We start from the raw sequence: 15,086 nt of genomic DNA on the forward strand, positions 1-15,086 counted from the left end.
TAATTTCCTAGTTGACCCATTCATTCTTTAGTAGGATGCTCTTTAGCCTCCATGTATTTGAGTTCTTTCCAACTTTCCTCTTGTGACTGAGTTTGAGTGTCAAAGCACTGTGGTCTGAAAATATGCAGGGAATGATCCCAATATTGTGGTTGAGACCTGATTTGTGACCCAGGATGTGATCTATCCTGGAGAATGTTCCATGTGCACTAGAGAAGGATGTGTATTCTGTAGTTTTGGGATGGAATGTTCTGAATATATCTGTGAAGTCCATCTGGTCCAATGTATCATTTAAAGCCCTTATTTCCTTGTTGATCTTTTGCTTAAATGATCTGTCAATTTCAGTGAGGGGGGTGTTAAAGTCCCCTACTGTTACTGTATTATTGTCGACGTGTTTGGTTTTGTTATTAATTGACTTATATAATTGGCTGCTCCCATGTTAGGGTCATAAATATTTAAAATTTTTAGATCTTCTTGTTGGATAGACCCTTTAAGTATGATACAGTGTCCTTCCTGATCTCTTATCATTGTCTTTGGTTTAAAATCTAATTTGTCTGATATAAGGATTGCCACCCCAGCTTTCTTTTGATGTCCATTCACATGGTAAATGGTTTTCCACCCCCTCACTTTAAGTCTGGAGGTGTCTTTGGGTCTAAAATGAGTCTCTTGCAGACAGCATATAGATGCGTCCTGCTTTTTTATCCAATCTGATACCCTGTGTCTTTTGATTGGGGCATTTAGCCCATTTACATTCAGGATAACTATTGAAAGATATGAATTTAGTGTCATTGTATTGCCTGTAAGGTGACTGTTACCGTATATTGTCTCTGTTCCTTTCTGTTCTGTTACTTTTGGGCTCTCTCTTTGCTTAGAGGACCCCTTTCAATATTTCTTGTAGGGCTGGTTTGGTGATTGCAAATTCTTTTAGTTTCTGTTTTCCTGGAAGCTTTTTATCTGTTTTCAATGAGAGCCTAGCTGGATAAAGTATTCTTGGCTGCATATTTTTTTCATTTAGTACCTGAATATATCATGCCAGTCCTTTCTGGCCTGCCAGGTCTCTGTGGATAGGTCTGCTGCCAATCTAATGTTTCTACCATTGTAGGTTACAGACGTCTTGTCCTTAGCTGCTTTCAGGATTTTCTCTGTCTCTGAGATTTGTGAGTTTTACTAGTAGATGTCGGGGTGTTGACCTATTTTTATTGATTTTGAGGGGGGCTCTCTGTGCCTTCTGGATTTTGATGCCTGTTTCCTTCCCCAATTAGGGAAGTTCTCTGCTATGATTTGCTCAAATATACCTTCTGCCCCTCTCTCTCTTCTTCTTCTGGGATCCCAATTATTCTAATATTGTTTTGCTTTATGGTATCACTTATCTCTTGAATTTTCCCCTCATGATCCAGTAGTTGTTTATCTCTTTTTCAGCTTCTTTATTCTCTATCATTTGGTCTTCTCTAGCACTAATTCTCTCTTTTGCCTCATTTATCCTAGTAGTTAGAGCCTCCTTTTTTTTTTTTAGATTTTATTTATTTATTTTTAAGATTTTATTCATTTAACACAGAGAGACACAGTGGGAGAGGGAGTGTACATACAAGCAGGGGAAGGAGCAGGCAGAAGGAGAGGGAGAAGCAGGCTTCCACTGAGCAGGGAGCCTGATGTGGGGCTCGATCCCAGGACTGGGAGATCATGACCTGAGCTGAAGGCAGACGCTTAACCATCTGAGCCACCCAGGCGCCCCTAGAGCCTCCATTTTTGATTGCACCTCATTAATAGTCTTTTCGATTTTGACTTGGTTAGATTTTATTTCTCCAGAAAGGGATTCTCTAGTATCTTCTATGGTTTTTTTCAAGCCGAGCTAGTATCTTTTAATCATTATTCTGAACTCTAGTTCAGACATCTTACTAATCTCCATATTGACTAGGTCACTGGAAGTTTATACTGCCTCTTATTCTTTTTTTCTTTGAGGTGAGTTTTCCATTTTGTCATTTTGTCCAGAGAAGAACAGATGAACAAGAACAAAATGCTAAAATGGTAACAACAACCCCAGAGAAATATACACTAAATAATCAGAAGAGACCCAAAACCAGGGGGAAAAGAAAAAAAAATATATGATCAAGCTGGTGAATAGAGCAGAGCCACACACTAGATTTGGGGTGTATTTTGGTCTGTTAGAAGAAACTGCATCCCAAAATTTTAAAGAAAGAAAAACTTATAATATATATATATGTACATATATATACACACACACAAAATAACATTAAATACAATGAAGGGATAGAATATGACTAAAAATGAAAATTAAAAAAGATTTTGAAAAAGGAATTGATAAGATAAGCAGTTGGTTTAAAAAGGAAAGAAGAAAAATTCAAGAAGAAAAAGAAAAAATAAAGAAAATTTTAAAAATTAAAGTTGAAAGAATAAAGAAACAAGAAAGCTGGGGTGCCTAGGTGGCTCAATCCGTGAAGTGTCTGTCTGCCTTTGGCTCAGGTCCTGATCTCAGGGTCCTGGGATTCAGCCCCACATCGGGCTCCCTGCTCAGTGGAGAGTCTGCTTCTTCCCCTCTCTCTCCCTCCCCCAACCCCTTCTCTCAAATAAATAAAAGTCTTTTAAAAAAAAAATAATTAAAAAAAAAAAGAATCATGGGGGAAAAAAGCCATGAATTCTATGTGCAGTATTCCCCTAGTGCTGGAGTTGTGCCGTTCTCATTGATGGGTAAACTTGGTCTTGGCTGGCTGTTCTCGCTGATCTTCTGGGGAGGGGCCTGTTGCCGTGGTTTCCAAATGTCTCTGCCGGAGGCGGAATTGCCCCGCCCTTGTCCCCTCCCGGCTAAGTAATCTGCTCGGGTTTGCTCTCCGGGGCTTTTGTTCCCTGCGAGCTTTCCGTACAGCTTTGGAGGCGGAGAGTGAAAATGGCGGCCTCCCAATCTCCGCCCCGGAGGAGCCAAGAACTCCGGCCCCGCTCCTCAGTGAGCCCCCAGAGAAAAGCCGTCAATCACTCCCGTCTCCCCGCTCTCCAGCCACACTCCGTGCTCGCCCGGCCTGTGACCGCGCATTTCTATCTCTGGCACCCGACCCCGGGTGGAGTCTCCAAACCCAGCAGATCCCTGCGGTGCGCTCCCGCGCGGCTCCTCCCGGGGGAGGAAGGTGAGTCTCCCCGGATCTGCCGCTTGTTGGGTCCCTGCTGGAGGAGCAGGGGCCCGACTGGGCCGCGGATCACGGTTTATGGCCACCCCGAGCTGAGAGCCCGCGCCTGGGCTCTGCCTCTGCAGCCGGCTTCCCTGCTCCGTTACCTGGGAGCTCGGCCGCACTCAGGCACCCCCGGTCTTTCTGTGACCCCGAGGGTCCTGAGACCACACTGTCCCGGAGGGTTCCACCCCCCGCTTAGCCACCAGAGTGACATCCCTCAGCGGAGCCAACTTCTAAAAGTTCCGATTTTGTGCTCCGGGGCTCTATCACTTGCCAGAAGCGGCCGACGGAGGCCCCGCCCCCGCCGTCTATCCTCCTGAATATCGCCTCAGATTCACTTCTCCGCACATCCTACCTTCCAGAAAGTGGTCGCTTTTCTGTTCAGAGAGTCGCTGCTCTTCTTTTCTTCGATCTCCTGTTGAGTTCGTAGGTGTTCAGAGTGGTTTGATCCCTATCCAGCTGAATTCCTGGGACCAGACGAGATCCAGGTCTCCTACTCCTCCGCCATCTTGGACCACACTCCTCTTAGTGCTTAGTTCTACACAGCCTTTACATGATAACTACAGCAAACAGGTTTTATGATGGGATGGTAAAAGAGAGATCCAGGGTACATGTGGTGGGCCAGCCTCCTAGTGAAGGTCCCTAGGATTACAAGAGGCAACATCAAGGTTCTGGATATTCACTCATTCAGCCAATATTTAAGAACCCACCATGTGCCAATGGTAAACTATGTATCTTACTATATATCAGTGTGCAAAATGGAAGAGAATACCTATTTTATGGAGCTTATTATACCTTAGTGGGGTGAGACCATACATATATTTGTACATAGTCTATCCTGTAATTATAAGAACTATGAAGAAAAATAAAGCAAGTGACAGGGACAGGCAATCATCACTGGAGCGCTGGTTTGAGAGGTTGCTATTTGTCATACGTTGGTTAGGAAAGGCCTCTCTGGTCTGATGATGTATGAGCAGACAGCTGACTCTCTGCAGGCCACTGATGAGGTGAGACTATAGAGTTCATGGGACGAGATGAGGAAAGAACTTTCCAGGCAGAAGGAAATGTAAAGGTGCTAGCTGTCTGAGTGCACTAAGTGGAAAGAATAGACACATTTCTGCTATGTAAGTGCAGCACTAGTTCTGCAGACAAGTGTTTATGATAGGAAAAAAGAATACCTACTTTTGTCTATTTACACATTTAGAAATAGTAATACTTTAATAAAAGGTCAGTCTTGAAACTAGTACTATCAACGTCAAGGTTCTTTAGCCATGAGCCTTTCATTCTTTTTTTTTTTTATTATTAAAGATTTTTATTTATTTATTTATTTGAGAGAGAGAGAGAAACAGCATGAGAGGGGAGAGGGTCAGAGGGAGAAGCAGGCTCCCCGCTGAGCCGGGAGCCCGATGTGGGACTCGATCCCAGGACTCCGGGACCATGACTTGAGCCGAAGGCAGTCGCTTAACCAACTGAGCCACCCAGGCGCCCGAGCCTTTCATTCTTATATGGTAGGCGGCATAGCCTAATGCACCTGCAACTGTGTCCCCCTTCTCCCCAAGCTGAGGTCTGTCTGATCCTCCAACAGTGGAGGGCCTTGGTCCATTCACTTGACCACTACTGATCCCATGACCCTTAAGAAACAAATGTTTCAATTTTCCTGGAATATTAAAGATACTGGGGGCACCAGACAGGTCTTAATCAGTCCTGACTGCTATGACAAAATACCATTAATTTCTCACAGTTCTGGCAGCCCGGGAGTCCAACACTGAGATGGGTGTCAGCTGATTTGTTTCCTGGTTAGAGGTCTCTTGCTCACACCTACTTTCTTCCTGTATCTTCTCCTGGTGGAAAGAAAGAGCTCTGGTCCCCTCCTCTTCTTATAAGGGCACTAATCCCATTATAAGGGCTCCACCCTTAAGACTTCATCTAACCCTAATCACTTCACAAAGGCCTCACCTCTAGATGCCATCACATTGGGGTTTGGGGCTTTTAACATAACAGTTTGCAGGCAGTGCAAACATTTAGTTCATATCAGGGCATAGTTCTCCTCAATCAGAATTGGCATACTTAAGCAAGAAGTTTTAGATAGACATTAGATTAATATAAAGATAACAGAAATAGAAGGAGAAACAGGAAAAAAATAAGATAAAAGAGATAATTAAATATAAAATATATTTACTTACATTTCAGCATGCAACGGACACTCCATAAATGTTTGCTTGTGGTTAATCAAAATAATTCCTGTCACACATCTAACACTAAACTTATTATATACATGAATACTTAGCAGTGTTTCTATTTTGTTTCTATCCTTTCCATATTTAAGGAATTATTATTATGGCAGACTAACAAATGAATGGAAGGTGAATGTAGGTTTGCTAGTGTATTGTGTCAAGCACTGTCACTCAGTTATGTGCTCATTTTGTTTTTTTACTTTTGTATAAAATATTTTGTGCATTGTTAATTAACCTCTTTTATCTCTTGTCACTTTCTTTTAGGGCTTTTTTATCATGAAATGTCCAGACTTAACGATTTTGGCTTCCCAGTTGATATATCTTAACTTATCCTTTAACGATATCAGTTACTTTCCCACAGAAGTGAGTCCATTTTTATCATTGTGAATATCACACTAATTTCTTATTAATAATAATTATAATAAAAAATAGACATTTATGATACCCTGGAAAAGAGTAAAAAAAGAGACAGATGATATAGCCAATCAATGTTCCTTTGCTGATTCTACTACATTAGTTCAAAGGGTTTATATAAAATGTACCAAATAGAGATCTGTGATACTTTATCATTCTACTCATGTTTGTTTCTCCCTTCTGTTCCTCAGATACTTTGTCTTAAAAATTTACAAATACTATTACTGAGAAATAATCCTATCAAAGAAATCTCTTCTGAAATTCAACAACTTAAGCTCCTTAGAATTTTCAGCATTGCCTTTAATTTGATTACTACTCTTCCACCTGGGTAAGGTCGATAGCCTGAGATTATGAGCACAGAAAATAAAGAGCTTATAATTTAGAAAGAGATCAATTTCCCTTTTGAAAATGGCTAGCAACTTTTTTAGCCATTGAATGATTCCCATTCTCTTCCAATTAGCTGATTTGCTTCTTATCATTGTGTTAAAGGTAATCCTAGCAGCTACATAAATGGCAACTAATGCGGGGCTAGTGAATGCTCATCTAGAGATTCATTATTTGAGTATAGATTAAATGAACACAAATCATAGAAGGAGGCTCAAGTGAGAAACTTGCACTGATCTCTTGACAGCCTTTGTGCATATGGAAAGGACACTGCATATGGAATTAGGAAATCTAGACTTTTAACTTCAAAATTGATAATGATCTGTTTTATCTGGAGAGTCACTTAACCTTCTTGCTCTCAATTTCCTAATCTATAAATCAAGAAATTAGCCAGTATGATACGTAACATCCTTTAATGGGAATGTTGATATTTGGGTATAAAAGGGATGGAATTTTTCCAGACATATGGACTGGTAATTATTTAATTCCTAAACCAAAACCTTAGCCAAATGCAAAACAAGATACATCTTTCAGGTTAGAGTTTAACAAATTGAATGTGGCTTAAGGGCAAAGGGACAGGGACTCTTAAATAGTTGAACAACATTTTATAAAGAAGATTCTCATAGTAATTAAGGAAATGCATCAAAATTCATTTATAAAGTTGTTCACCCAGCATTGTTCATATTTATCAATCCAACAAATTCTACATTCATAAACTGTAAAACTATTCAATCATTTAAAAGAACAAAAAAGCATGTAAAAGTTATACCATGTCTGTATAAATAAATATATATATATATGCATTTCACATCACATATAATATATATAAGAAATCAACACTAAAAGTAAGAATATTGCATAAATATATATATATATGCATTTCACATCACATATAATATATATAAGAAATCAACACTAAAAGTAAGAATATTGCATTGTGTGTATTTTATTTCTGTTTAAATCATCTATATTTTTCAACAGTAATGTAAATTGTATTTTCCCTGCCTTGATACTAGAAGCAGCTATTTCTCTAAGCAAACCCTGCTTCCTTTTTATTGGAAGATGGTATTTAAAACTGAGATCTGGGTACTAGATGTTCCAATGCTATTGGGACGACATTGCTTCTAGACACTCCCTGGGAACAGAGCTAAGTAATATATGTATGTATACTAATCTGTGTGTACACTCATGTCTATAATTATTTCTGTGTGTGTGTATATATATATATTTGTGTATATATATACACACACATAACCCTGCATGTATATATACACATATATGCACACACAACTACATATATATGTGCATATAGAGACACTTATATATATGTATATGTGCATATATGTATATGTGCATCTAAATAAAATTTATATTTAATAATCTATAAAATTGTAATTATAAACTTTAATAACCGTAACTGTCATTTAAACAAAATGTAAAAATTCCTAAAGCAACTACAACTTGTTCATAACTACAGGGTCAACATTGTTCACTATTTAGAGATTAAGCAAATTAGTTTGAACTATTGGTTAACTATTGGTTATATTCAAAAAGTTTTAAGGAGCTATTTCTCAAAAATATTAGTGTTTCTAAAATAAAGCAGTATATATATATATATATATATATATATATTTAAAGATTTTATTTATTTACTTGACAGAGAGAGAGAGAGCACAGACGGGGGAGTGGCAGAGGGAGAGGGAGAAGCAGGCTCCCCGTCGAGCAGGGACCCCGATGCGGGGCTCAATCCCAGGACCCCAGGATCATGATCTGAGCTGAAGGCAGATGCTCAACCATCTGAGCCACCCAGGCACCCCTAAAGCAGTATATTTTTTTATTAAATAACATAGGTTATGTATGCATATCAAGGGGAGACAGACAGCACAGATTCACCAAGGCCTAAATTTTTGTTGCTACTATTTTTGCTTTGACCTGCTTGGGGCATAGAGTATAAAGCAAATGCAGATAGGAAAGCCCGGATTCCTTAGGCACAAAGACCTGGGTTCTCATCCTAGCTATGCCCCTTACACGTAGGCCCTCTACAGTTACAGTTATGCCCTTGATTATACTATGGAAATGTATAATCCACTCTCTCAGATTAAATGAAGTTTTGTAACCATGAAAAGGTCTGTGATTTGCCTATTTAGTTTTCTTGTAAAATAAATAGATCATTTCAAAAATCCAAAAGGTTTCTTCTTTTTCCCAAAGCTTTGAGATAGCATTTGTTCATGAAATATGTGGGATATTTTGTTCATTTAAGGGGTAATGACATCACCAGAATGTGTCTCTCTCCTATCCTTGTTTTGTTTTGTTTTCCCCTTTCTTTTGTTTCTTGTCTTTTTCCATCCTAAAGCCTAACTGGAGGGCCCTCACAGCCTCCAGAAAGAACCCACTCCACTGACACCTTGACTTCGGACTTCCGGCCTCCAGAACTGTGAGAGATTGTGTCCGTTGCTCTGAGCCACCTGGCTTTGTGGTTATTTGTTAGGTCAGCCCTAGGAAACTAATACAGCAACCAAGAAAAGATTATCTCTAAATGTGTTAGAAATTTCTCAGGTGGCTTTTTCTGTATGGGGCTTTATCCACTCCAAACATTTCAAAGCAGTCTTAAAGGATAAATGAATCCTTTTAGGAACTTTGGTTGTCATTAAACTACCTATAATGAAAAGAAGTCCATAAATTTCAAGATCGTAGAAAAATGTAGTTTCTCTATACTTCTATTTGCTCAAGTATTTAATTCTTTATTCATACCTCGTAATGACAAACATGTAATCATTTTTAATTTCATTTTCTCTTTCTATCTAAGGTTATTTTTTTTGTCCCATCTTGAGGAACTTGATATTTCTTACAATAGTATTGTTTCCATTCCAAATGAAATCCAGAAACTCAGGTATTTTGGAAGTCGTAAGTACACAAAGTCGTATGCCCTGTAAGGATATATTTGGTGATGACTGTGTTGGAGAAAATTGAGTTCTTTCATATATTTAATAGCCACAAAACATAATATATGAAAACATCACATTTACAAAAACATAATTTGAATGATTGGTATTTTTAAGACGCAATATTTTCAGTAATTATTTAAAAGCTGTACCAATGGCTCCTTAATAGAATGACACGCATCATTTTGTCCGTTTTTCTGTGTGTACACCTCTAGTTCTTATCAGTTTTATTTATTTGGGGTAAGGAAATACATATATACAGTGTAAGCCTAATACCAAGCTCTGATTCTTTCTCACATTGATTTTTAAAAAGTCTCTGAAGTTCATCTATGTCCTCCTAGGTCAGTACCATACTATTTTGATTATGACTTTGGAATAATTTTTAATAATTAGTAGGGAGATTATTTTTCAATAATAGTCTTTTAACTATTCTCTTTAGATCATGAGCTTTAAGATCATTTAATATAATTCGAAGCTCCTCCACCCCAAAAAAATATAAACACAAAACTGAGGTTTTGATTGGAATTGTCCTGAGTTTATATATAAATTTTGAAGAATTTACATTTCTGATGTTAATAAATCTTTTCATCCTAAAACATAGCATATTTTTTTCATTTGTTCGGCTCTTGTTTTATGTCCTTCATAAGAATTTATGAATTGGGGTACCTGGGTGGCTCCATTGGCTGAGGGGCCAACTCTTGGTTTCGGCTCAGGTCATGATTTCAGGGTTGTGAGATCGAGCCCCACCTCCAGACCCACATCAGGCTCTGCACAGAGCCTGCTTGAGATTCTTTCCCTCTCCCTCTCCCTTCCTCTCTCCTCCCCATACTCTCTCTCTCTAAAATAAACAAATAAAATCTTTTTTAAAATTTATGACTCATTTCACATAAGTCCTTTATCTTTATTACTAACCTTCTCTAAGTATTCTATAATTGTGTTGCTACCATGAATGTAACATTTTCTCTAATTTTTATTTCTAGCTATTGCCAGTACAGAATAGAGAAAAGCTATGTCCTTCCTTACGTGAATTTAAAATCAAGCTATATAACCAAAATTATCTTCATTCTGGTTCACTTTTACTAGATTTTCTTTGGTTTTCTAGGAGCATAGTCTTATCTTCAGTAAAGCAAGATATTTTTCTCTCTGCTTTTCTAATATTTGTACCAGTTATTTAATTATCCGTGCAAAAATCTTTATATTTTAATAGGAGAATTCAACCTGCTCACGTTTGTTATGGCTGGTAGCTGATATATTCCATTTTTTTCCTTCCATTTTACTGTGTATTTATTGTTTATTTATATTTTTCTTTTCCTATTTGCCTTCTGTGTGTGTGTGTGTGTGTGTGATTTTTTTCAGGATGCTATTTGTTCTCTTTTTTTCCTCCCACATTAATTTTGGAACTCTACTGTACTTTCCCAGGCTATTAATGGCTATCTTTTTTCCCCCCAAAACACAAAAACACATTTTTCTTTAATATTTTATAAAACCAAGATAAAAGCTACTTCCCCCTCTATGGTGGTCCATCCCCCTCTGCTGCCTTCCACCAACAGTTGAGACCTTGAGAATTCTTTTATCTTCCTGCTTTTCCTCCAAATTCACTTACCCCTTATTTGATTCTAGGTGTTGCTGAGATGGTTTAGAAACTTCAGTTTCATGTTCTCATTAGTATTTTTCTCTTCATTACATCTCTTTTTATTTAAAGAATATTTATTTAGTGCTGAGGTCTCATAAGCATTTGCAGTCATTCTCCATTTATATTTGACTCTATGTATTTCAAGACCCATAGCTTACTGCCCTTCTTTCGTCTCATCCAGAACCTGGAGATACCTCCTTTGATTCATTGTCTAGAGTTTTCTCTTATTTACGTTCCTCAGTTAGAGTTTGTGGGCCATTTTTTCCTCTGAATCTTTAATCCTAACAGATAACTGGTGGCTCCAGTAGGTGGGTGGTCGTGCATTGCAGCCCCTTCCATAAGAGGTCCTCAGCAACCCAGCCTCCCCCAGATTCCAGTGCCTGATGCTGGTTTGATTTCTTCTTCCTTTTAAGTGGTTCTTACTTTTATCTGGAAAGACTATGATTTTCTCATAATCCTGAGTCTTCAGGAATTTTATCAGATTATGCTTAAGAGTGTGTCTTTTTTTTTTTTTTTTTAACCTGTTAAAACTGTTCTGTACCTAATTCTACCATGGCTAGGGGAAACTGATGTTCCCCACACCAATAAGCAATTCTAGGACATGTGCTGGGTGTCCTACAATTCAACTCAATTCTGACACTATCCACCTGGAGATGGCATCAGATTTTACTGGTTGAGGGCTCAGTTCCATAAGGCAGCCCATCCCCACCCCCCCCCACCCCCGCCCCTTCAGCTACAGGTGGAGACCTGTGCTTCTTACCAACCAGCTACAGGTTGGAGGTTCCCATGACTCCCTCTTCGGGTTCTGTTAATTTGCTAGACTGGCTCACAGAAGTCAGGAAATCTGTTGACACTCTGGGTTACCTGTTTATTATAAAGGATATATATTAGAGGATACAAATCAATAGCCAGATGAAGAGATACATCAGGCAAAATCCCAAATAAAGGAGCTTCTGTCCTCATGAAGTTTAGGACCTGGCCCACTGGCATATTGAAGTGTTCTGATTCACCAACCTGGGAAGTCTCTGACCCGTCTCTCTCTCTCTTTTTTTTATGTGGAGGTTTCATTACATAGGCATGATTAATTAAACCAGTGGCCATTGGCAATTGATTTAACCTCTGGACCCTCTACCCTCCCTGGAAGTCATGGCCATTTATGGTTGGAACGGTTCCCTAAAAACCAGCCCCATCTTTAGGTGCTTTCCCCAAGTCACCTCATTAACAGAAACCCAGTTGTGGTGGAAAGGAGCTTGTTAATGAAAAATAAGACACCCATTTCACCTTTATGGCTCTGAAGTGAATTCAAGAAGTGAGAACAAGAGACAAAATATAACAAAAGATGTTCCCCTTGCTCTTACTGCTCAGGAAATGTCAAGGGTTTTGGGAGCTGTGATCCGGGAACTGTGGACGAAGACGAAATATATATTTCTTGTAAGTCACAAAATCACATCTGTCTTTCAGGGAATTCAAGGAACTCTTTTAATCACCAGCTTAAACTTTTTTGTTTTTAGTCAAGGAAATATGTTTAACCATCACCACTTCTCCATCTGTTTCATTTTCTCTTCCGGAAACACCTATTATTTATATGTTAGGGCTCTTGGACCTGTCATCCATGGCATCTATATAGTTTTTTCTTGTGCTTTTTCTTTATATTTTTGCTCTGAGTTATTTCTTCTACTTTGTCTTTACCTCTAATCTGTATGAAGACCATGTTCTTCTTCAGCTCATCCACTTAATTCTTTAGTTTTACAAATCATGTATTTGGGTTCAAGAAAGTCTGTGTGTGTGTGTGTGTGTGTGTGTTATTAAGTGAATTTTATTAAGTGTTTCTCCTGCTCCCCACCCCAACGTCTCTGCCTCCACAGAGTGTAATTGCCCCAGGAGCACTGTTCTGTGTGTTTGTCAGTTTTTCTCTTCTGGCTGATCTGTCTTCTGCTCAGGACCAAAGGCAGTCTTCGAGCACCATTCAGAGAGTGTCAGTGGTGTGACAGGAGAAAGTTTCTCTGCCCCCTAGGATGCTCAGCTGCTAAGGCTGTCTCAACGTGGAGCTCTTCCAGCTTTAAAGATTGTTTAGCCTATCAAACTCCGCAGAACTCATCGAGAGGAAAGATGAGCCCAGACTGCTGAAACCTCTAAGATAAAGCAACTCTGGCGGGGGCAGCCTCCCCCAGGGCATTTGAGGACCCTCACTGGCATTTCCCTAGAGTCCATGACACTTATTCTGGTTTTCCATTGGGCTCTCTGCTGCTGGCCCTTAGGCTTGTGTTTGGTGTTGAGGGAGCAAAGTGACAATGCCATCTCTCTCCTTTGGGACCAAAGTAAAGCCTGAGATCTTGCTCACCTTTTCCAATCTGTGACAAGTGCAGTAGTCAGACTGTGGCTGAGGGATGAAGACAGCTGAGGTGCCATCTTCCTAGCCTCATTGTTTCAAATCCCTCCTTGACCATGTTTTAATATTGTCAGCAGGAGTCAGAACCAAAGAATTTAAATTGTGTGAGGAAGAAACTACACTGCACATGAGAATCTAGAGTTCCCAGCAACTTATGACCTACAGTCCTCATGTCATCCACTTCACTCCTAGCACCTTTGACAAGTTGGACTAGCCTTTGATTTGTATTTATGTGTCCCTCATAAACAGATACTTTTCTGCCTGTCCTCAGCACGAAGTAGAAAGGGGATGAGTGACTGTAAAACAAACAAACAAACAAAAAAACACCATTGAGACAAGTAGTATAAAATGAGAAAATCAGTAATGGTGGTTCTCTTTGAACAAAGGAATCACTATTATCAGAAGCAACTGACACAGTAAAAACTAAGGGGATTCAGGTGATGAAAAATCAAAGTTGCAACATAGCACATGATACATTTTGATAGTGTTAATTTCACTGTTTTGATTAGGCTTGAAGGAAAAAAATATGTACTGGTGTTCAATTTGTCTATGAAAATAGATTCTTTCTTTGTATCATTATACTATACTATATTTTTTCTTTTTTCCTAATGACATGTTGCAAAGACCCAGAGTACATGCTGTAACTCTACTAGTCACACAAATGCACTCATCTGTATAATAACAAACTGTTTCATTTGCTTTATAATTCTCTGATTCTAAGCAAATACTTAAACACTTGTATTTTACTGCTACTACGTTTGATGCCAATTTGCAGAAACACTGGGAAAAAATTTTACTTCAGTATTATAAATTGCATAAATACCTTTTAAATTTAGTTTCCTTTATTTGCAGATCACTTGAAAAACTGAATGTTGATGGGAATGAACTGACGACTTTTCCATCTGCAATTTTGAAGCTTAACCTGAAAAAAATCCTGTTTGAGAATACTTTCACACATCCTGCTTTTTGGAAAGAGAATTCTTTGAATAGCCCACCGTCTCTTACTCAGATTACTTCTTTTTTCTTTTTAAAAAATAATCTACATGAATATTATGATGTGATCCCAGTGGAAATTCAAAAGCTACTAAAATGGTGAGCAAATTCCAAAGCCCTTTTAATGAAAATACACTTTTAAGCATTTAAAATGTTATTCATTAGAGGGCAGGTGACAGTTTTAACACACCCACACCACAGCCTCGAACATACATAGAATTCTTTAAATTTCTCCTTCTGGCTCTTCAAACATAATAATATCGTCTAAATGCAGCCCATTTACCAATATTCTCAAGTTACTACTTAATTCCAGTGTGAGTTACAAATTGCTGAGGTGTACCTGGCAACATCTATAGCATTGTGATATTCATCTTTTCTATGAATTACTAAGGACATAGAAGTGGTTTCTTCCAAAAAAGGGTTCTTTAGTCCCAGGCACACTATGCAGGGAAACACTTTATATTCTAACTTCCTAGAGACCAGGAAGAGAACAGCCTTATTTAGAGCAATTTCTCCTCCTCAGGGATTAATGGCCAGCATGAGAATCATTGCCTAATCTCAGGACCAGGGTTTTTAAGCCCCATGCATTAGGAGTCCACTCAGCTTATCTCATATTTCCTTCAGATGGTATAAAACTATTTTTACACTCATCAGTGCTTATATTACTAATTTGACAAATATTTGTTGTATGCCTAAGTAATTTCCCAGGAGTATATAAATTACCAATATTGACTCCATAAAAGGCAGGAAGCCTAAACAGACTAGTAATCATCAAAGAAATTGAAAAAGGTGATTAATAATCTACCAACAAAGAAGGGACCAGGACCCGAAGTTTTCAATTTTAATGCATTGAGATGTTAGTGCGCATGAGATTTGAATGTACATGAAAAACTAAGAAAAATCTCGAAGGCCAAAAAGTTT

The 15,086-nt window shown here is 38.5% G+C and overlaps 1 protein-coding gene across 1 annotated transcript in view; it reads left to right on the plus strand.

Annotated features, from left to right (window-relative positions):
- LRRC63 (leucine rich repeat containing 63) overlaps positions 1 to 15,086 on the plus strand; it is a 42,806-nt gene that overhangs the window by 23,088 nt on the left and 4,632 nt on the right. Inside the window, exons 5-8 of the mRNA XM_035003805.1 lie at positions 5,675 to 5,773; positions 6,016 to 6,152; positions 9,015 to 9,098; positions 14,025 to 14,264. Coding sequence (XP_034859696.1) covers positions 5,675 to 5,773; positions 6,016 to 6,152; positions 9,015 to 9,098; positions 14,025 to 14,264 — 560 coding nt within the window. The remainder of the gene's footprint in view (positions 1 to 5,674; positions 5,774 to 6,015; positions 6,153 to 9,014; positions 9,099 to 14,024; positions 14,265 to 15,086) is intronic.

The sequence above is a fragment of the Mirounga leonina genome, unplaced genomic scaffold, assembly GCF_011800145.1.
Source record: "Mirounga leonina isolate KUSES-001 unplaced genomic scaffold, KU_Mleo_1.0 Mir_127, whole genome shotgun sequence".
Classification (NCBI taxonomy): Eukaryota; Metazoa; Chordata; class Mammalia; order Carnivora; family Phocidae; genus Mirounga; species Mirounga leonina.